At 38.4% G+C, this 23,502-nt stretch overlaps 1 protein-coding gene and 1 non-coding gene across 3 annotated transcripts; one reads left to right on the plus strand and one right to left on the minus strand.

Moving 5' to 3' along the window:
• Positions 1–10,263: 10,263 nt before the first annotated feature.
• trnar-ucu (transfer RNA arginine (anticodon UCU)) lies at positions 10,264–10,354 on the minus strand. Its single transcript is given in 2 exon segments — positions 10,264–10,299; positions 10,318–10,354. It is a non-coding gene; the product is annotated as a tRNA-Arg (tRNA).
• A 226-nt stretch (positions 10,355–10,580) lies between these two features.
• Positions 10,581–23,020, plus strand: alpk1 (alpha-kinase 1). 2 transcript variants are annotated; one of them, XM_056764281.1, is made up of 14 exons: positions 10,581–10,792; positions 15,394–15,491; positions 15,804–15,958; positions 16,028–16,226; positions 16,331–16,390; positions 16,459–16,545; positions 16,634–16,710; positions 16,806–16,901; positions 16,980–17,087; positions 19,222–20,782; positions 20,847–20,994; positions 21,067–21,229; positions 21,973–22,159; positions 22,349–23,020. In XM_056764281.1, the coding sequence occupies exons 2-14, from the start codon at positions 15,395–15,397 to the stop codon at positions 22,543–22,545; spliced, it is 3,135 nt and encodes a 1,044-aa protein (XP_056620259.1). In that variant the 5' UTR covers positions 10,581–10,792; position 15,394; the 3' UTR covers positions 22,546–23,020. The 2 variants fall into 2 exon arrangements, with proteins under 2 accessions (XP_056620259.1, XP_056620346.1); XM_056764368.1 differs by lacking the exon at positions 10,581–10,792 and having other exon boundaries at positions 15,432–15,516.
• Positions 23,021–23,502: the final 482 nt, after the last annotated feature.

A 23,502-nucleotide genomic window follows, 5' to 3' on the forward strand; every position in this document is an offset into this window, starting at 1 on the left:
AAATAACCCAACGCTGGGTTTGTCCATATTTGACCCAATGTTGGGTTACCAAAATAACCCAAATTGGGTTATTTTAACCCAGCCTTTTTTTAGAGTGTAATAATAATAAAAAACAATACATTTTGTTTTATTTTACTGAAAAATATAAAAAAACTGCCCGAAAATTAAAGACATAATTCTGAACAAGTTTGTTTCAAATTTCAAGCTGATTTCACAAACAATTTGTTTCCTCGTTACACCAACAACTGCCACTAGGTGTCTTGTAAGCTCCAATGGTTTACAGCATACAAATGACAAATTAATTTATTATTGTATAAAAGACAGACTTTTTTTACCTTTACAGTAATATCAAAGTTTTTTGGATTTATTTTTAAATTTACAATAAAATATGATTATGAAAATGTAATATTTATAAAAGCACCAAATGGGCCCTCATGTAGGTCAGTGACATTTGAGAAAATTGCTTTTACTTTACTTATAAAATATACAATATAAAAACAACTTTCTTAGAGCTTTCCACTCATATATATTACCCTGGACAACAAAATCCGTCTCATGGGTTAAGTTTTCGAAATTGAGATGTTTACATAATCTGAAAGCTGAATAAATAAGATTTCTATTGATGCATGAGTTGTTAGAATAGGACTGTATCTGGTATACAACCGTTTAAGACAAAAAAATATGTCTTTGGTGGCAGGCCAACCACTCCCAAAAATAAAGTTTTGATATATTTAAGGTAGGACAATTTACAAAATATCTTCATGGAACATGATCTTTACTAATGATATTTGGCATAAAAGAAAAATGTATAATTCTATACCCCACAATGTATTTTTGTCTTTTACTAAAAATATTCCCATGTACTTAAGACTGGTTTTGTGATCCAGGTCACATATAGTTTGTAAGGATTACAATTTGATTATATTGCACAACTTCAGTGTTCCACTCGAACAGTTACGTTTAGCAGCATTTAACAATTTATATGCTCATTCTTGTCATAAACGAATATATAACTACTCCTACATAATTTATTTTTGTAAAACACTGGTCAAATATGTATTCTAGAGATCATTTCTAATGAAATAAAGTTTGTTGCGATTGGATAAAATTTTAGGTGTGAAATATTAAAGTAAACTTACACAGTAAACCCGGATAATTTGGCAATGCTAAATTTTTTTTGTTTAAGAGGTTCTTGGTTTAAGTATGCAGAACTTTCAAATTGTTGGTTTGAATTAACAATTGTTTAAATATGTTTTTTCCTTTTTATTAAAATAAGTAGACAGAACTAAAATAAATAATTTTAAGTTTACTAAACTAAATTCTTTCAGTTTCTTTTTTCCACATATTTCTTAGTTTTAATATGCATACATCAAGCACCTTGACATATGTAATCCAAAATAAGCAAGAAGAGACTGATCTCACATCTGGCATTAGCACAGTTAAGCGCAAGCTATAGTCGTGAGTATGAGCTAGACGCAGGAGCCTCTACACCACAGGTGTCTAACTCCGTTCCTAAAGAGCCGCAGCTCTGCACAGTTTAGCTCCAACCCTAATCAAACACACCTGATTCAGCTAATCATCTTCAGGATTAGTAAAAACTTCCAAGCAGGTGTGGTTTAGAGCTGGTTGGAGCTAAACTGTGCAGAGCTGCGGCACTCCAGGAGCTGAGTTTGACACCCCTGCAGTCTACACCGTAGGTTACGTATCGGTTTTCAGTTCTGCATATGCTACGCCATAGGTTTCGGAGTAGGTCATACGCACGTCTATATCTTGCGCTTTACAGCTCACTGGTGACATAACACATGTAACAAGTGAACTGAAGCTTCGCCGACCCTAAGCACATGCACCTCTCTTCTAAACAATGGTAACCACAAAACTGAAAAACATTCAAACTCTTCTAAAAATCTAAGAGAAGTGAACATTAAACACTAACAAGTCTTTAACTTCACTAAAAACATATAAAATTATCATATTTTTCGAATTTACTCTCCTAATGCAGTCTGACGCAAAGCATTCAATAAATTGAAAACCCTTCTCGACCAATTGTGTTGAATTTAGTAAATTGAATAAGGTCTTTGTCTAACTCAAACTTCACGGATCACTTACTTTCAAATTGAAATTTACTATTTTTTACAGCATAGATGGTCAAGTATGAAGAGACTGGTGGGCTCTGTTAGCATTAGCACAGTAACTGCTTGGTAAAATAAATAACACACTTATAACACACAAATAACACACTTCATTACTGATATTGCGCACGAGGCACAAGGACCTCTCTTCTGAACAACGGTAACAATAAAAAAAATAAAAAATAATAAAAAATAATGACAAAGCTCTCCAAAATCTCAAAGATAAATCAACACAAAACACAAAGAAGTCTTTCTTATTTCTGAAAAACGCTTAAAATGACAAGTTTGACAAAAAAGGACAGAAAAACTTTCGTACTAAAATGTATTCTAAATATAAGAGAAAAGATAGGAACAGTTGAAATAACACGTACGCCAAAATCACCAGTCTCTTTCTTTCCTTCTCTCTCTCCTCTCTCTCTCTCTCTCTCTATCTTTCTCTAGGACACAATGCATGTCAGGTGGCCAAGACCGCAAATGTAGTCTCAACACAAAATAAGTAGGTAAACTTAATTTGACCTTAAAATAAAAAAAATTAAGATGGATTTAGTTAATAATTTGTTCAATTAAAATTACTCTAACGAAGTATTTAAGTTTTATTCCCAAGATTTTTACATTATTTTAAAAAAAAGTTTTTGGTTAAAAACAGGAACATAATTATATTAGGTATATTTTAATAATTTCTTTTCCTAAAATCTACAAAGGCAAAAGTTTTTTTCAGTGTACATCTGAGAAGTACATCAAAAGTGTACTTTAAGTTAAAAAGAATTGAATAAGGCTTCACTCACCGAGCAGAATCTGGATCTGAATCATCGTCAACGTCATATCTTCTGGTGGTTCTTCACTGAAATCTAGGCTGTAGTCTCAATTAAAATCTTATATGTGAACGATACATCGTAACCTTACATATCTGAACCATTACAGACACAATGTGCCTCTAAATGAAATCGTTTCAGTCAAAAGTGATTGAATATTTTGATTACATTTCACAAGTGACAACAATCCCTTAAATATTCTCCTGCAATACTCTACTAGAAACCATTTTGAGCTTCAAAAAACACCCAGTCATGAGATATTATACACTAAAGTAAATCCTTTACCTGCAACGATAAACAGAGCTGGAGCTTCAGACAGACGCCCGATATGTTGTTCCTCTTTGCAAACTCACTTTTGACTCCACATATATTTGTTTGACTTGCATTAAGAGTTGCGCAGGTATCACATTTTATGCAAAACCTTTTGTGTGGTATATGTGAGACAGAGACTGATTTACATTTCTTAGTTTACTGGTAACGTGAGCCTTTTTACTCAAATGTCATTTTTTAAACAAAAAATATTTGATCAAATTATGTTTCGAAATGATGGAAATGATCACAGATTTCCCATCTCCTGCAGGATTTGATGCACTTCGGTCAATAAGTCAAGCCCGCGAGTGAAATTGTCAGTTGTCATTTGTCAATTTGACAAATGTTTAAGGTTCGCCAGTGTTATGGAAATGTTTGGAACCGGAGACCACTGAGAAAAACAAAGATGACCTCACCTCAAACCGACCCGCCATTACCATTCAAAGCAACTTATGAACTGTGATTGACTGTATACGCAACAAATACTTTTATTTTGAAAACCGTCAGAAAAAAACTGTTTGCTGGGCAGTTCTAACTAGTTGAACCTTGACCCCTTGGATTTGACTCGGTTCTTATGTTTAGCATGACCACTTAAGTCACGTTTCCCTGAACTTTTGCATAAGCAAGAAAATATTTGTGTAACACCATTTATCACCATTATACAAATAATTCTCCAATGGGGTGGAAGTAAATTGTTTAGATAGTGCTATGCAGCAAATTATAGGCTATGCCAATTTGAGAAAACGGTGTAAATGAGAACTGTATTGAATTGTAAAAGCACCAAAAGTCAAAATGATTAACTTAAATAAATAACATTATAGGCGAGGCAAGGCAAAGCAAGTTTATTTATATAGCACATTTCATACACAAGGGCAATTCAAAGTGCTTCACATAAAATGATTGACAGAAAGAAATAAAACGTATCTTTAAAATGCAAATGATTTAAGATCACAAATACTTAAGATGTTAAGAAACAATAAAACAGCAATAAAATGTATTAAAAATGTGAGTGTATATATAAAAAGAATAAGAGCAAATAAAAATAAATTAGAAATAGAAGTGCAGTTGATGTAAACCAGCACAGTGCTCAGGTTGTGAATGCACAGCTAAACAAGTGTGTTTTTAATCTGGATTTAGAAGTAGCTGCTGTTGGTGAACATCTGATGTCTTCTGGAAGCAGATTCCAGCTACAGGTGGTGTAATGACTAAACGCTGACTCGCCCTGTTTTGAGTGAACCCTTGTTATCTCTAACTGACTTGATCCTGATGATCTGAGAAGTCTGTTTGGTTTATATTCAATGAGCATATCTGAGATGTATTTGGGTCCAAGACCATTAAGCGATTTATAGACAATTAATAATAATTTGAAGTTGATTCTAAAAGTAACTGGTAACCAGTGTAAGGACCTGAGGATTGGAGTGATATGTTCAGATTTTTTGGTTCTGGTCAGAATCCTGGCAGCAGCGTTCTGTATGAGCTGCAGCTGTCTGATGGTCTTTTTGGGAAGACCTGTAAAGAGTCCATTACAGTAATCCACCCTGCTGGTGATGAAAGCATGGAGTAGTTTCTCTAAATCTTGGCTTGAGATAAAACATCTGATTCTGGCTATGTTTCTGAGATGGCAGTATGCTGATTTGCTTATTGCTTTGACATGACTGATGAAACTAAGGTCAGACTCTATAATGACACCAAGATTTTTTACCTTACTTTGTGTCTTTAGACCTCTTAAGTCAAGGTATGTGTTTACCTTGTTAGTTTCATCTTTGTTACCAAAAACAATGACTTCAGTTTTGTTTTTATTTAACTGAAGGAAGTTTTGACACATCCAGCTGTTAATTTTATCAATGCATTGGCAAAGAGAGTCAATAGGCATGTAGTCATTGGGTGAGAGGGCTAGGTAGATCTGAGTGTCGTCTGCATAGCTGTGGTAGGCAATTTGGTACTTTTTGATTATTTGGCCAAGTGGGAGCATATATAAATTGAAGAGGAGCGGAGCAAGAATTGAGCAATGGTCATGGTCATGGGTGTCCAGTCAGATTCGTGGTTCCTTATGCTCACATAGTAACCTCTCCCTTTAAGGTATGACCCAAACCAATTAAGTACCAATCCAGAAAGCCCTACCCAGTTTTCCAGCCTATGTAGGAGTATAGTGTGATCTACCGTGTCAAAAGCAGCACTGAGATCTAGTAAAACCAGAACTGATATTTTGCCTGAATCAGAATTCAATGGAATATCATTAATTATCTTTATGAGCACTGTCTCTGTGCTATGATGCTGACGGAAACCAGACTGATAATTGTCCAGGTAACCATTTGAGTTCAAAAATTTGGTCAGCTGATTGAAGACAACCTTTTCAATGATATTGCCTATAAAAGGAAGATTTGATATTGGTCTGTAGTTTGACAGTAAGGTTTTGTCTAGATTGCCCTTTTTAGAAGAGGTTTGACAACTGCATTTTTTAGGGACTCTGGGAAAGTTCCTGAGAGCAGTGAGGTATCAACTATTTTTAGGAGATCTGCTTCCAAACAGTTAAACACTCTTTTGAAAAAGGATGTGGGAAGTGTGTCAAGGCTGCAAGGTGACGCCTTAAGATGCTGTACTGTTTCCTCCAGGGTTTTGAGATCAATTGTCTGAAATTCAGACAAAGTTACTAATTTCTGATGTACTGTAGTCAGACTGACCTGACTGCCGCATGGAGCTTTGCTGATTTCCATTCTGATATTACTGATCTTTTGAAGGAAACAAGTTGCAAACTCATTGCATTTGTCATCAGACACCATTTCTCTTGGAACTTGACTAGGGGGATTTGTTAGTCTCTCTACAGTTGCAAAAAGGGTGCGAGTGTTATTTATTTTGCAGTTTATAATGTTAGAGAAAAGTTCTCTCTAGCTTTGCCTTGGTCAACATTGAAGGCATGCAGACTGTCTTTATAGATGTTATAGTGAACTTCAAGTTTGGTTTTTCACCACATACGCTCAGCTTTTCTGCATGTTCTTTTCATGCTTTGTACTGCTGGTGTGTTTCTCCAGGGTTTTTCTGTCTTGTCTACATGAATATTAAAATCTCCAGCAATAACAAAGCAGTCAAATTCTGAGGAAATAGCTGATAGCAGTTCTGAAAAATCATCAACAAAGACTGAGGAGTATTTGGGAGGTCTGTAAATAATTGTAATGTAACCGGAACGCTCCGCACCGCTCTAAGCGGGCCTCGAATCGGGTCGGTCCGGCATGAGAGTCGGCGCTCTAGCGAGGAGGCTAAAGACCGCAGTCTCTAGCGTCTGTCGCTAGAGCGTCCTTGAGGCCGGGGAGTGAGGTTTACATACTGCACAGTACTTCACTAGCTTGCCTCCGTTACACTAAACAGAATGCGTGGTGCACCTTTTAAAGCAATACTCAAGTATTCAAAGGACAGGTAGTCACCAAGTAAAACTTGCTTGCGGTCAAAGAGATCTTTAAATAGAGCAGCTATTCCTCCACCTCTCCTTACAGCTCTGCAAACATTTATAAAAGTAAAGTTTAGGGGGGCAGATTCATTGAGGATTGTAGCACTACAACTATCATCTAACCAAGTTTCATTTAGAAACATGAAGTCCAGTTTGTTACTGGTGATGAGGTCATTGACCAAAAAGGATTTGTTTTTTAGTGAACGGATGTTTAAAAGTGCTAATTGAATAGTAACTGTTTTTAGTTTTTTACCCCTGTCATTTTCAGAATGACGTCTAAAAGGTATTAGATTAGATAGCTTTGCCATACGACTGAAAGGGCATTAGTTTTGCGTTCACTTATCAGGACAGATATAGGGAGAAATAAAGGAACACTGGGTTCTCACTTGTTCTGTAAATATTTGAGATTGTTGCTGTTATCATAGCAGGGACACAATTCATATAATTTACCAGTCCTCTTTGCAGTCTTGTTTAGTCCATCTCCAGCAGATGGGGGTTTGTTTGATCCCTGGTGTTGTGGCAGAGGCCGGAGAGCTCTTTCAGAGGGAAAAGGCTGCCCAGGTTGACCCGGTGGCTGTGGGGTCCGTCGCTTTTTAGTTGAAACCTGTGGACTCGCGACAATAGAGTGGGAGAGTTTTGTTCCATCAAATACTAGTTCCTCCATTTTCTCTGAGAAGCTCAAAAGAGATGATGTAGTAGAGAGGGAGAAAGTGTGTAGTGAGAAGGGCGAGTCTGGCGTTTCTGGAGACTGAAGTATGTTGTTTTGGCTCTCCCGGTTGTTACCCACAGAAACGTCCTTGGGTGTCGAGTCCTCATCATCGTCCAACTGATGTGATGTCACTGGGCAGGGTACAGCCTGAGTGGTGTTATCCAAATGTCCATCCAACTGCTGAGGTGGGTCACTATTGCCAGGTGTATGTGTGCCATTTAGGAGTGGAGTGGCACACTCTACTGATGGGTGAAAGAGGGAGAAGAGGATATTGTCCTTTAGCACTCCTGAACCAAGTTTGTTTGGGTGGAGGCCATCTGTTGTAAAAAGGTGTCTTTGACTCCAAAAGAGATTAAAGTTGTCAACGAAGTTCAGTCCTCTCATGTTGCAGGTGTTTTGCAGCCATATGTTCAGACTGAGTAGCCGAGAGAACATATTCGTTCCCCGAGCTGGGAGAGGTCCACTGATGAATGACTGAACTTTTAGCTTTCCAAGCATTTCAAAGAGTTCATTAAAATCCCTTTTTAGGAGCTCTGACTGCTCTTTTCGAGTATCATTTTTCCCCACATGTATGACAATCCGATTTACAGATTTATGTTGTTTCAGGATGTTTGAGAGTTCCTTGCTTACTTCAGCAATCATTGCTTGAGGGAAATAGTATGTACGTATAGCCCTGCTACGAATGTTTCTGATAATAGAGTCCCCCACTATCAGAGTATTTGGCTCGGCTGCTTTCTGAGCAGAGTGCCGTTGCCTGTTTGACACAGAGCGTCTGCCAACTGTAGTGTCCACTTTTGATTTTTGCCTGACCACATTTGGGGATTCTTCACCCATATTCAGTAGTGCCTCAAATCTATTTTCAAGATGTATAGGGGGTGGCAGAGTACCAACATTGTCTAGTCGAGTCCTAGTCATATCTGGGGTAGATGAAGCTAATGCGGCAATTTGTGAAACTCTTGACAGTCTGATATTACGAGCATCTTTAGGTCTTGCGCCCTTTTTCTGACAACGGTTTGTGTCCTCAGCTACCTTTGTTTGCATCTGTACAGGTTTGTCTGAGCTAATTATAATCTGATGAGAAGTGCTGGGTTCACAGAACTCACCGGCTGTATGCTGAGGGGGTCCACAGTGAGTATCAGCTGTGTGTTCTTGCAGGGAAAGCAATATTGTGAGTAGCTTTGTTTCGAGAACTGCAATCTTTTGTAGAAGTTTGTGTCACTTTGAGCAGCAGGTGGTTGTTGATCCAAAAGAAGGCATTTTCACACCAGTTTGAAAGTGGGCAACGGAGTTATCCTTAAGAGTTTCAATTGTCCGCAGTAAGCTGGTAGACCACTATCCTAAAAGAAATCCTGGTTGCTTATCAAAGTTTTTAGTCTGAGCACTGTACTGAACTGCTGGTGTTTAAATAAGATAAAGCATAAAAGCAGAAGCGCAAAGCACGGAGCGCTAGTAAATAGGTCCGATCAGTATAGCAAAGCCGGAAGCAAAAAAAAAAAAAATCTTATACATCTTAACATTTTCATATATTAACATTTAACGTTAATATCTGAAATGGCACTGTCATACAAATTAAACATTCATGTGTTACTGCTAAAGTTACAGCAAAAATAAATAGGCTAGCAATCAAAAGCAGTAAAACAGTGGTTCCCAAAGTGGGGGTCGCGAGATGATTTACAGAAACTTAGTAAAAAAAAATTGTATATGTTAAAAAAGGTTGTAATGATGCGAGTATAAATTTAGGATAATTAAAATAAACTGGAAATAAAACTTCCCGACCAATATGACTGGATAAGGTCACCATTTAATCTAAACACGGAAAATAATCTGGCGTCAGATATGGAAGATGCGCTGATAGAACTTTCATCCGATCGAATCCTGAGGCTGGCATTTGACAGCAAGACGCTGGATGAGTTCTGGGTTTCTGTCGCGCTGGAATATCCACAGTCGTCGAAAGCCGCGTTGGATGTACTCATGCAAATTGGCTCAACGTATTTATGCGAAGAGACATTCTCCGCGCTGATTTACATTAAGAATAAACACAGTTCACGGCTTAACGTGGAATATGATCTGCGGGTGGAATATGATCTGCGGGTGGCGATCTGCTTTGCTCCGCGCACAGCGCCCATCCATCACATTAGGCGGTTTTTTCTGAATACAAAGTCATTGTTGTATGCGTGTTACAGGCAGCTTGTTCGTATTCTGTCTTTATTTCACAGTTATGGGATGTATTTGTTTTTGTCCATAATTTGTTAATAAAATAGCCTGGTTTAGAGATTGTGTTCCTTTTTGTTTTAGCTCTGTCAGTATGTAACCAACATAAAACACAAAGAGGAGAAAGGAGGGGGAGGAGGGGGGGGTTCGCGGGTCGTCAGCAGTCCAATATTGGGGGTCGTGGTCTGAAAAGTTTGGGAACCCCTGCAGTAAAACACAAATTCTAAATATGTCTGATACGGCTAAATAACGTTCGGAATAAGTGACATTTTTTGCAAACTCTGACAATCCTGAAAACAAGACGAATAAACAACTGCTATAACCTTCAAATATCAGCTTTTCTGAGGAAAAAAAATCAAGTAGCGAGGCATGACGAAAAAAAAATATATGTTGACTGTGAGGTTTGGAAAAATGGCCGAGAATACGTTGATGAAATCCTTAAAACACTTGAAACATTCATTTATTAGCCGTTAGCTCATCTCTCCGAGTCGGACGGATGTACGTTTTCATTTCATGTGCTATATTGAAGAGAGTGTGACAGATTCTCCTTCCTTTAAGATTTCAGTTTAAACAAACACTTGAATCTGTTACATATACTAGCGATATATTTGCTAGAAACTGAGCAAAATTGCTATGCAAGAGAGAAAAGTACGACTCCGGTGGGACTCGAACCCACAACCTTTGAATCACAACGCTAGATGTGCCTAGAAGTCCAATGCGCTATCCATTGCGCCACGGAGCCACCTGTTGATTTTCATTGAATATTACATATATAACCAAAAAATCACATTTTATTTTCAATGAGTAGCGTTGTTTATATATAGAAAATGAACATATAAATACAAACGACGATTACTATATTATTTTTGCTTCGCGTTGTTAGCTTTCAATCGTATGTTGATTTTACTTCAGCTGGCGAGTGTCGTACGCGATTCAGGGATTGGCTGAGACCATCTGACGCGCGTGACGCCACACGGAAGCGAAAAGAAATCCAAACATGTTTCTGTAACTTCTTCAAACACATTTAACGTTTAATGACTAACGTGACATAACATCATAAAATCACATGCGGAAGTATTTTGCTCACAGCATTTCTGCAAAGCTTTAAAGGACTTCCAGAGGAAAGGCGGATTACCAGACTTCTGTTTTTATTGTGTTTTAGTTTGCCAGAGTTCATCAGGTACAGACAATTTTACATTCCACTTATTACCACGTCTGTTAATCTATATTTAGTTTAAGGTAACGTTCAATGTAAGGAAGTAACGGCTTGTGCGGTTTTCGCCCTGTTTACCATGGTAACGTTAAGTGTTTTCACAAAGAAATCAAAAAATCACGTCATGGTCTCAGTCTATACACTGTGATTATATCAAAACTGTGTAAATATAAATGATAATTATCTACCAGAATCACGGTTACTAGGGAGCCGCAGAGATGACGTATTTTTCTACGCAAACCCCGGAAGCGAGTTAGCATTTAATGAGTAGAACGTCTCTGTAAGAAATATATTTTTTTCTATCAGATACAGACATACACAAAGTATAAACAAACAATCTTCTTTTATCAAAGATGAATACAATATTAAAGACATCATGAACAATAAAATAAAACAAATGGTCGTGGGAACCCTGCAGCGCTAACTTCCGGGTTGGCATAAACAAACTGCATTTTCCAAACGGCATTTATGCGCCCTTCGCTTCTGCCATACTGATCTTGATTTTTATTTTAAAACCATATTAAAAATAAAAACACAGAATAAGAAACTTGGGGGAAAATTAATTAAATGCCCTTTGTTTTATTTTTTATTTGTTTGTATTTTCTTTCTTCTTATATATTTTGTATTATTATTTAATTCGTATGTTGTTATTCATCTTTCTCTTGTATTATGTATTTTTTTGTTTATATTGTATAATTACTGTGCTTTTGATACTTGTATTGATCTTAAATAAAAAAATATTATGAGGGTTCATGCCATGGTCACTTCAAGCAGGTGAGTTTCGTTTGTGATCACGTGATCTTGGATTAGGAGTTCTGGGGCCCGTTTCAATAAGGAAATTCAACCAACACCGATTTAAAATCTGAACTCTGAGTTGATTTACTCAGAGAATCTCTACTCTCAGTTTTTAGTTTCAGAACAGCTGATTTGAGTTCAATCCACTCTGAGTAAGTTCACTCTAGGTTACGCGCGTGCAGCATGGCGATGAAAAGCCATCATCAATTGAGTGAAGATAGCACGATTCACCATGGCAACGGCACGTGACAAGAAGAGCTCTGTTCAGTTCTCGCAAATCGAATTGAAGGAACTGTTACAAGTGTACAGTGAATATGACACATATTCATATAAAGAGCAACACAGCCACAGCAGCAAAAGAAAGAGAGTTAGCGTGAGAGAAAAGTGCTTCACGTGTTAATGCGCATGTTTATATGTCAATCACTTTTATATTTATTTTGTTGAAACTGTGGAAAAAACTCTCTCGCTCTCATGTAGGTGATATCCTTCTGCAATAGAAAGATCTTGGCAGCAGCTGAATATGAAATATACGACGGGGTTGAAAAAAAAAAAAAAGATTTCGAGAATAAAGTCGAAATATAAAGTCGAAATGTTAGATCGTAACAGTCGAAATATAAAGTCGAAATGTTACGAGAATAAAGTCGAAATGTTACGAGAATAAAGTCGAAATGTTACGAGAATAAAGTCGAAATGTTACGAGAATAAAGTCGAAATGTAAAAAACACGTAATATTTTGAGAAAAATCACAGAATTGCTAGAAACAATGGCTGTGGAGGATTTGGTTAAATCCTACTTTAGATTATGATTTAGCAATAAGGAAAGTCTTTGTCTTTTGGCGCATCATCACGGAGTTATAATAGTAAAAGGACACTGCAGCAGTTATGAAGAAACTGAATTTATTCAGAATAAAAAATCTGACATGAACTAAGAACTAACTCACTGATTCAGATGACGTGCTTAAACAAAACTTAAACTCTTAAACTACAACTTTCACGAAAATAAAATACGTATTACGACGAGTTTATTCTCGTAACATTTCAATTTTATTCTCGAAACATTTAGACTTTAATCTCGAAACATTTAGACTTTAATCTCGTAACATTTCGACTTTATTCTCGAAACATTTCGACTTTATTCTCGAAACATTTAGAATTTAATCTCGTAACATTTCGACTTTATTCTCGAAACATTTCGACTTTATTCTCGTAACATTTCGACTTTATTCTCGTAACATTTCGATTTTAATCTCGTAACATTTCGACTTTATTCTCGAAACATTTCGACTTTATTCTCGAAACATTTCGACTTTATTCTCGTAACATTTCGACTTTAATCTCGTAACATTTCGACTTTAATCTCGTAACATTTCAACTTTATTCTCTTAACATTTCGAATTTAATCTCGTAACATTTCGACTTTATTCTCGTAACATTTTGACTTTATTCTCGTAACATTTCGACTTTATTCTCGTAACATTTCGACTTTATTCTCGTATCATTTCGACTTTAATCTCGTAACATTTCGACTTTATTCTCGTAACATTTCGACTTTATTCTCGTAACATTTCGACTTTATTCTCGTAACATTTCGACTTTATTCTCGTAACATTTCGACTTTAATCTCGTAACATTTTGACTTTATTCTCGTAACATTTCGACTTTATTCTCGTAACATTTCGACTTTAATCTCGTAACATTTCGACTTTAATCTCGTAACATTTCAACTTTATTCTCTTAACATTTCGACTTTATTCTCGTAACATTTCGACTTTATTCTCGTAACATTTCGACTTTATTCTCGTAACATTTAGAATTTAATCTCGTAACATTTCGACTTTATTCTCGTAAAATTTCGACTTTATTCTCGAAACATTTAGACTTTAATCTCGAAACATTTAGACTTTAATCTCGTAACATTTAGAATTTAATCTCGTAACATTTAGAATTTAATCTCATAACATTTCGACTTTATTCTCGAAACATTTCGACTTTAATCTCGAAACATTTCGACTTTAATCTCGTAACATTTCGACTTTATTCTCGTAACATTTCGACTTTATTCTCGAAACATTTAGAATTTACTCTCGTAACATTTCGACTTTATTCTCGAAACATTTCGACTTTATTCTCGTAATATTTAGACTTTATTCTCGTAAAATTTTGACTTTAATCTCGTAACATTTAGACTTTATTCTCGTAACATTTAGACTTTAATCTCGTAACATTTCGACTTTAATCTCGTAACATTTCGACTTTATTCTCGTAACATTTTGACTTTATTCTCGTACCATTTCGACTTTATTCTCGTAACATTTCGACTTTATTCTCGTAACATTTAGACTTTATTCTCGTAACATTTAGACTTTATTCTCGTAACATTTCGACTTTATTCTCGTAACATTTAGACTTTAATCTCGAAACATTTCGACTTTATTCTCGTAACATTTCGACTTTATTCTCGAAACATATGACTTTATTTTATTTTTAACGGGGTACTTAAACGCCGTCGTAGAAATACAATAACATCATTCATTCAGGAAAGTTTAAATAAATAAAATGCTCTTGCTAGTAGGATGCCTGATTGGGAAATGTTAAATACTTAAACTGGCCTTAAAAGTTAAGATAAACGTCCAAACGGGGCCTCACAATTCTCTACCGACATAAATATAATACTCTGCGAATTAATTCAGCTTCCTCATCTATGGGTTCCTGAATAAACGAACATGACATTTTAAATTCTGTGTGACTAAATAGATCGCGATTAGGAACACGAATCAATAAACAAATGACAAATGCAATGTAAACACCGCTCGCGCTTCGAAAAGGGGGCGGAGATTGTAACAAACCCTGGGTTTGCGGAATAAAACCTGCTCCAGAACAGGTTAGGTTCACTGAGTGTGTTATTCTGGTTACTCACTCGGAGTATAAAATACCTCGATTTCTGAAATGGGCTTGACTTACTCTGAGTTTGCACTTACTCTGCTTTCTGAAACGGGCCCCTGGCAGACATTATGAAACAACTATTGTGCGGGATTTAGACGTTACCTACAAATATGATCACAATCAATTAGTTTGTATTTGTTTTAGACTATTTTTGTCAGTGATAAATAAGATTTAATATGTTTATAATACCATATAAAATCATTCTGTTTATAGGAAAATATGTTTAAAATAGCTACTTAGGTTTCTTTTATCATACACTTCCTTTATTAATACCAAGCGGAGTGAACACTAAACACTTCACCAAAACGTTGAAATAAGACATAATTACTCAATACTTAACAAGAAGTTTAACTGTTTTTATTTTATTTTCAACATACAAGAGCTGATTCAGAAAGCCTGTTCTGCGTTGTCAAGGTAACATTTGGCACGTTATTCCATTTGTGAGGGGAGTTTCAAACACACACACGAGTATGTTATGCCATATACAAACAGTTCACTTCAACGGCAACATAAAGTATAATATAAATAATTGAATATATAATAATAATGAATAATATAAAGGTCTTGTTTTTATTTTATAATTACATTTTTTTTCTTGAATTTTCTTTAAAAAAAAATGTGTACCTTGCTCCCCTGGTTGTAATCTGTATATTGTATGTCTCTTTGTTCTAAGCATCATAATAAAAATAATTTAAAAAGGTTCACTTCTAGGGCTCAGCCCTTCGAAGGGAGTAGGGCATAGGGATGCTCACTTTCGTTTGGAGATATCTCTGCGGCTCCCTGTTGACATCACTGTATAAACACATTACCGAATGCCTTCTTCATGTGCAGAATGAGCGAGCAGCAGGTGACACCGTTACTGCACGAGTGTCTCCGGTGTGCAATCGGTGGACCAACTGAAGCAGCACACGAGCTCGCGCACCCCAGCGGTAATGACAAAAAGTGTACATACCTGTACGAACAAACATTAACAATGTTAATCTTGTCAATAATGTCAATAATGTTTACAATGGTATAAATGGGAAGAATGTTATTTTTTGTGATCTCATCGAGCAGATTTAAATCTGTTTTATTGAAGTACATCTGTGTAACAAACTGACCTCATACACGCATCACAAACGCATCGATCTCAAAATGAAGAATGCTCAAACATCTTTAGCAGACGCTAGACACTTCTGAGATGCAAATGAGCAAATAGTTTACAGTTCTCACTCAAGTCTGTATGCTGCATTCTCTCTCAGGGTTCTTTCCGGATGACCTGAGTGCGCTCCTGCAGGAAGCTGTGGACAGAAAGTGGCCCTTCGTGGAAGAGAAATGGCAATACAAACAGTCTGTGACGTCTGAGGACAAAATCAACTCGTCCGACCTCATCAGACGACATTTACCACGGTTACTGGTGAGAATCTGGTGCGCGTGAGAAAAGAACGTCTTTCAACGTGTGATTTCGAATGCCTTGTGTCTTCAGATATTCCTCAGAGACAGCATTGTAGCCGATGAGCCCGAGTGGGCCGTCGCCGTAGTCTTCTTGGTGGACCGTCTTCTGTACTGGATGGACAGTTCTCACATCCTTCTGAAGATTGCTAAAGCGTTGCACAAACGTTATCCAGCGATCCCCATCGCCCCTCAGATCATCATCAGACAAGCTCGTGTGTACCTAAACAGCGGTGAGTTCACCCCCCCCCCGGAAGTCTTTTCTGGAAGTCGACCTTGGAAGTCGACCGTGCTCATCGGGATGTTTCATTCGATGGTTTGTTTTGTTTGGACGCAGGTAAACTGCAGAAAGCCGAGGTCATACTGAGCCGTCTGATCAATCGGAACGCTTCGACAGGTACTGTCAGTTATATTCCCCTCCGTTGTCCTCGTGTGGTTTCTGACGGCCGCGTGTTTTTCATTCAGGCTCATGGACGTACGTGAGGGTCAGTGAGCAGACGCTGGTGCAGGCCGTGAGTCTGCAGGTCAGAGGTCAGGTGTTGCACAAGTTAGGTGAGTGTTTCTCTTTCTTTTTTGGGGGATTGCAGACGAGACAAATCTGAGCTCAGTCGTGACAGACTTGACGTGTGTTTTTCCTCAGGTCTGTGGATCGATGCGTTCGAGCTGATTTGGGCGTCTCTGGTGGGGTTTTACGCTCTTCCTGAGCCTGATAGAAAGGTTTCATGTTAACGTCGATGCTGTGCACTGGGACTCATTCTGCAGCTCATCGGCGTTTGAGGACTGAATCGTGTTTGTTTTCATGTTGTGTTCAGGGCATCGGGACTTCTCTTGGTCTTCTGGCACAAATACTCATCTCTATGAATGACCAGGACTTTGACACGCTTCGGAAAAAAACTCATATCGACTTCGTAAGACGGACTGAAATCTGTGAAATCGTTGTTTTTGCTTTGAGATCATCACTTAAGGTCTTTCTCTCTCTCGATTAGAGTTTACTGGGAGAACATCATCATCATCGTCTGCTGTCGGCGGCTCGAGCTGCTCAGATGGCTGTCGTGTACAGTCAATACGGATCTCTGTATGTTTTGACCAACGTGGTGCGTTTTCTTACAGTTTCAGAATCTTATAATAGTAGAAACATCTCGAGTTCTGTGAATCGACAGCGGACGCAAGCACAACAAATACCTTGTTTTTAAAGGGTTTGTCGTGTAGCGTCCCGCCGCATCCAGTGTGGACAAAATGTCAAATAGTTATTGCCGCTATCGTCTTTTATTGTGTCGAGTCGCGTCCGGTGTAGACACGGGCTAAAAGTTATAGCACCAAAATGTGATATTTTAAGCAATGCAAATAGATTCCATATAAAAAAAGAAATTGCTTTTATGTTGTTCGACTCTTTTGTAAACTTGTAAACATGACTTTGTAAAGTTGACAAAATGTTATTTTCTCTCAATTGTAAGTTGTCGGTATAAAAGTACATTTACAAGTTTTTTTCAAACTCATTGTTATAATACTAGTGCATCTACGGTAAAGCTGTGAATCTGCTTTACAGATCAAGTTACAATGCATTTTAATGCATGAAATATTGCAGCATTTATTGAAAGTAGTTAATCATTGCTCTCTTTTAAAAAAAAGTGTGCCCTCATAATCTTTAGTTAAAATCTGAAAATGCACTTCTGCCCTCTAGTGACATCCATCTTTAATGACGTATGTTAGACGGCTGGGCGGGGCATCCGTTTACTCCTCCCCTTCAACTGCCATTTCAGAAATGAAACGGCTGTTTTTATACATCAAATCGCAGGAAGACTCAATCAAACTTCCATTTCACTCAGAAATGCGGCAAAATACGAAAGTCAAAATGAACACAACTGATAGAGCGTTCCCACCAAATGCGACTTACGCAAATGGACGGTTAAACATTTTGAGTTTACTTGCTTCATTCGCGCGTGAAATTCACTTCACAACAAACGTGAATTCTGGCTTCTGCCAGGCGGCTCCGGTCTCGTATATATAAATATATATAGCTCAAATTGAGTGAAGAACCTCCTCACTCACTCAGCAAGATCCTTTTTTCCTGATAAAAGTAAGTCGATAAAAGTAAGATGTATCGTACAGCTCCTGGTATCCACATAAAGCAACAAAAATGTTATCCTCCATTGTTGTTTTGGATTTTTTGCTTCTGCTAGTAATTCATTTCTTTTTCAGAGTAACTTATCCAACACTGCTTAGAGATGCACTGATTTGACAAAACAAAACCAATTTTAATTACAACAAAAAATTACCCAACGATAACCCTTGGCTGTTCTAGACTCGCTGTAAACCACTGATTCTTGGGACTTAAATGCTCGAATTGATCATTTATGTTTTTAGGCAGGTGTCTGGCAAACTACTCTACATGTATATTTTGCACAAATCTCATTTTGTTTTGGCAACTGTATGATTATTTTACCCCCTACTTATTTAACCGACATTATAATCTTTTCACATTTAACTACTTATCCAAAAATGAACTATAGTTTTACTACAGTAAAACTTTCCTGTAGCTAAGTGGTAAGAGCATTGCCTTAACAACGCAAGGTTGTGGGTTCGATCCCAGGGGATTGCAAATACCTATGTATAAATGTATAGGATAAATCAATGTAAATCAAATGCATAAATACAGTAAAAGTTTAATTATCATGTTTTTGGTAAACTGCAAATACCACGATTACTGTACCAAAAGCATGAAGTCAGATGAATAAACTGTTGGGTTGTTATATTGGCTCCTTCTGTCACGGTTGCAAAACTTATCCCAGACGCAACAATAGGTGAGGGGTTAACAAAAACAGTTTTATTTAGTAAAACAAAACAGAACAGGGGTATAAAACACGACGGGTCAACAGGACAATAGACTAACTTCACTAGACTAGACTAAGCACAGGAACTTAACCATACAAAGCAAAATGAACAAGCACAAGACAAAAACACTGGGGCTTAAATAGGGAACCAAATCAAGAGGGGAACAGATGCAGGCTATGAAATAATAAACAATAAATAATGAGGAAATGAGAGGGCGGGGTCGAAGACGAGACAAGAGAGAGCGTATGGCACACCAAAATAAACAATGCAATGTCTCACACACTAAACACATGGGTCTGTCATGATCCTGCCACAAGACTAGAAAATCATGACCAAAAGGGGGAGAATCATGACAATTGATGATGAGGATGATAGACATTTGTCTTTTCTTTCCAGGTCGCCCAAGGAACCTGTTTGCTATCCTACAGTTTCTCTGACAAACGTTCCATCGAAGATCAGAATCGGTATCTGACTTTAGCCAATGAAGCCTTCGAGATTGGCCTGCTGACAAACACAAGTGACACAGTCACTAGTAAACTGGAGTTACACACTTTACTCAAAGCGTCTTACTGCTTAACCCTAACTCACAGATGGATGAAGGGTCAGTCTGAGAGCATCACAAAAGCCATGAGAATGTGTCACGAAGCCTTGACATTATTTTTTGAGTATTCCAGCAGTGCAGACTTCAGTCTGTCTACTGACATCACTGCCCAGATTCAACGCATCAAGTCATTGTTGAACGTGAAAAGCTTCAGTAATTCCGATCCGCACTCCTTCGTTCCAGACGGCTATCGTTCTGTGAAGTTTGGACCTGTGAGGTTTGCACTCCACGATTTCGCAACGCTCATCGACAGTTTTGGAAAGCACCACAGATCCGTGTGCGAGACATTTGAGATGAGTGCTCTTATGAAAAGAGAAGATCCTGCCTCAACCTGCTGTATAACAGCATTTCAGATCGACACGGAACGCTCCGAGAACCCTGAACATCAACGAGAAACGCTCGACGGCTGTCAGGAGCGCACCAGCCCAAATCAATATGGCAATGATGGATTTATGGAGCAAAGTCTGAGAAGAAAGTCCAGTGACATGTTCTCCTCTAGGCAGGATTCATCTGGGAGCGGATCTTCTTTTGTTCTGGTCAATTCAAACTGTGGTACTGAGATTAGTGATGATGAACGGAGCAACAGCGTTGGTCCTTCAAAACCTAACGTAGATCAACAAAAGACACGCAACACAAAAGGATTCCAGAGAGGACGTAATCTGTGTACGACTGAAGATGAAACCGGGCCGGGGTCTGTCACCAATAACAGGAACGACATTGGCAAGAGTCTGAGAGTAAGAGCGTCAGGTTCTTCTGGCAGTAGCTTGGACTCTTCATATGAGCATATACCAGTCCAACCTCAAAGCAGCATAGAGACCGTAGAGGACATCCTAGACCTCCCCCAGTTTGATTGTGATGTCACTTCCCTCTCGGTAACCAATCAAGATGCAAAGGTGAAGACTAAAGATGGCAGCGTATCCTCATACTCTCTGGCCGACAGCTTTGGCTCGCGCTCGTCTTGGGAGAAATTGTCCGTTAGTCCTGTAACCAACACGTCTGAGTTACCACAGACGAATCATTCACGACAGAGGTCATCTCAAAACGTTTTGAAAGTACGAGAACGCGTGAGAGCGACCATGTTGTCAGCTTTATCAAGCACGGAAACCGATCCGTTTGAAGAACTGGGATTTGAGCATCTGTCCGTCCCTGACCACCATCAAGAGAAACACAGACGCTTCGGGACCATCTCTGAGTCGTGCAACCTATGTTTCGAGGACTGTATGATGGGCAGTGATATTCTCACAGAGCGGGACTACAGATGTCTGTTTGCAGGGGTTTGTCACGGTTGTTTGCTCAGAAGGCTGCCGAACAAACCGCTAAAATCTCTGGACAGCAGACGTCATAGCCGGGCGTACGGTGAGTGTCCTACACACTCTCTTTGAGCTTCAGTCTGTTTGTCATCACATTTTCCATTTCGCAGATGCCGTCATCCTGAAATACTCAAAGGCTTCCGACGTGTGGACGGCCTTGGAAAGCAGCGTTTTCATTGGAGAACGGACCGGTGACTGTGGCACACAGAGACGAGCTCTGGAGGTGCTGTATCTTCACCAGGAACAACTGCTGAGCAGGTAACACCCGAATGCACCTCAGTCTCCGTTCATCACACACACTAATGCTTAATCCACTTCTTTAATCATCAGATACGTGGGTAAAGAGTATCTGAAGGAGAAGGGCCTTCACGCACACCTGCATGATGTGGAGCGTCAGATGAGCGCACAACACTACGTCACCGAGTTTAATAAACGTCTCTACGATAGTAACATCACAGCTCAGATCTTCTTCATCCCCTCGGAAGTGCTTCTGGTATGAATCGAACTGTTTAACTGCAAGTATTTCACACACAGAATTTTATTCTCATTACTGTGCGATACATGCCGGTATATTAGGTTGATTGACTAAAAAGATTGGATAAACAACAGATCAATTGATGTCAAATGTATTTATTTTCTTGATGTTAAGTGCTCCTGTTTATTGTGAATGATTCAGGGAAACATGAGACACTTATGGCTTCATTTATAAAAAGCTGCGTAGAATCCGTCAGATCTATCCGATCATTTCTCAAAGGGTGTTTGTGATTCACAGAATGAACGTACGCACAGAAAACGCGTGTATGCCGTCTATCAGATGTGAAGTCTATAAATCGCAAATTATGGGGAAAATTGCGCTCAGCTGCACAGTTTCAGATCTCTGCATTTTAACAATGTGTAATTATTGTCATTGATATATGAACGAGCACCTGTCCACGTCCAAATCCTTTCTTTACGAGCGACATGAATGACTTATTTTCCCACAGCACTCGTACAAGCAAAAGTGCGTATGTCTGCTCAGACCCTGATGTGGCTATAGGCGCTTTGTTTTTCAAAGTACATCAAAGACGTTTATAAATATACCGTTCCCGTAGATGGTATATAAATAAGGTTTTATAAATGAGGCCCCTGATCATGTGTTACGAGGTAAGCGAAACACATGTCTGGCGAAGTGTAACACTCCAGCTGAAACTCTCGATGTTCATATGTTTTCGTGTTTTCCGCATTCATTCCTTTCAGATTCTGGAGAGGGGTCGTATCGAAACATGTTTGTCTGCAGAACCGTACATGTCTGGAGATTTCTCCAAGCTCACGAACAACACCAAACGTACAAAAACTGAGCATGCTGCCACAAAGTACGCCATCGCATTCGGTCATTTCACCTACGAGTTCTCCAACCATGAGGAAGTCGTGGTTGATCTTCAAGGTGAGAGATAATACAATTTTTGATTGAATTAAATTCACTTGATTTGTTTGCGATAATAGCTCATGAACTCTGACCATGCTGTTGGTGTTCCACAAATTTTACTTCAATGTCTTATTTCAACACTTCAATATAAATAGAGAAATATTCCAGCAATGTTCTCAGACTTTCTTGCTCACTTTTTTTTGTCAGGTTGGATCACGAGTAATGGAAAAGGTTTGACGTATCTGACCGATCCTCAGATTCACTCGCTACGAAAGCCCAGATTGAGCAACTTCCAACAGACGGGCATTGACAACTTCCTTAAATATCAACATGGAGATGAATGTAATGAGATCTGTCGAGCGGCTGGACTAAACACAATCCACACAATAAAATCACGTGTATAATGTCCTTCAGTACAATGTCAAGTATTATACTGTAGCAAGGAGGGCGGGACGGGAGCCATGGGGCGGAGCCGGTGGAGTGAGTGATAGTGCTGTACGCGCACCAGTACCGGATCTCCCACGGAGGAGTTCAAGAGCATTAAAGGACGAATCGACAGGACTTCCGGCAAGAGTTTTTGTGGCTGGCAGTTGCCCGTGAGGTGGCTGCAAGTCTTTTTGTTTGTTTATTTTTGATTGAAGTTTGTTTGAATGTTCGCCGCTTCGCGCCTACTTTCCTCCTTTTATTGAACTTTATTACAAATACCATGGTCTTTTGAATACTGGATTCTGGTTGGAAGTTGTTTATTAAAAGCCTGTGACGCATGGATAGCTCCAGTCAGTTTGATTACATTTAAAATGACAACATAACCGTCATTTTCACCTCTTTGATCTAAAATGACAAAGTAAACGTCAATAAAAGCTTTAATTTGACAAATAACCATGGTGTCATTAACTGTTCATTTGACCGTCTTAGATGATCCTAAGAAAATTCAGAAAATACCAACCAAAAAAACACTGAAAGTTCTGATTAATATAAGCAAAAGCCATGAGGAAATCAGTGGTGTTATTGAATGAACATGTGACACTGAGGAATCTGAGCACAGAAACCTTTGAACTGTTAAAATGTGAAATATCTGGGTCACGGGTCAAACGTCTTCACTTATTTATATCCCATCAGCAATTGCGAGAGGATCATACGATGGTGACATGTGACTGCAACCAGAAGATCTTCATTCCACATTTAAACAATAGCGGGTTTCCATCCAAAGTTGCGCAATTGGTTTTTGCTCAAAAATGAAAAAGCAGCTTTTTTTGCGAATGACGGGTTTTTAATGCGACATTTTGCGTTTCCGTCATTCGTTTCTTCAAAATGAGAATAAAAGCAGAGTGAAGGAAACCCGGATTATGTCGCTCACACTC

The sequence above is a fragment of the Triplophysa dalaica genome, chromosome 1, assembly GCF_015846415.1.
Source record: "Triplophysa dalaica isolate WHDGS20190420 chromosome 1, ASM1584641v1, whole genome shotgun sequence".
Lineage (NCBI taxonomy): Eukaryota > Metazoa > Chordata > Actinopteri > Cypriniformes > Nemacheilidae > Triplophysa > Triplophysa dalaica.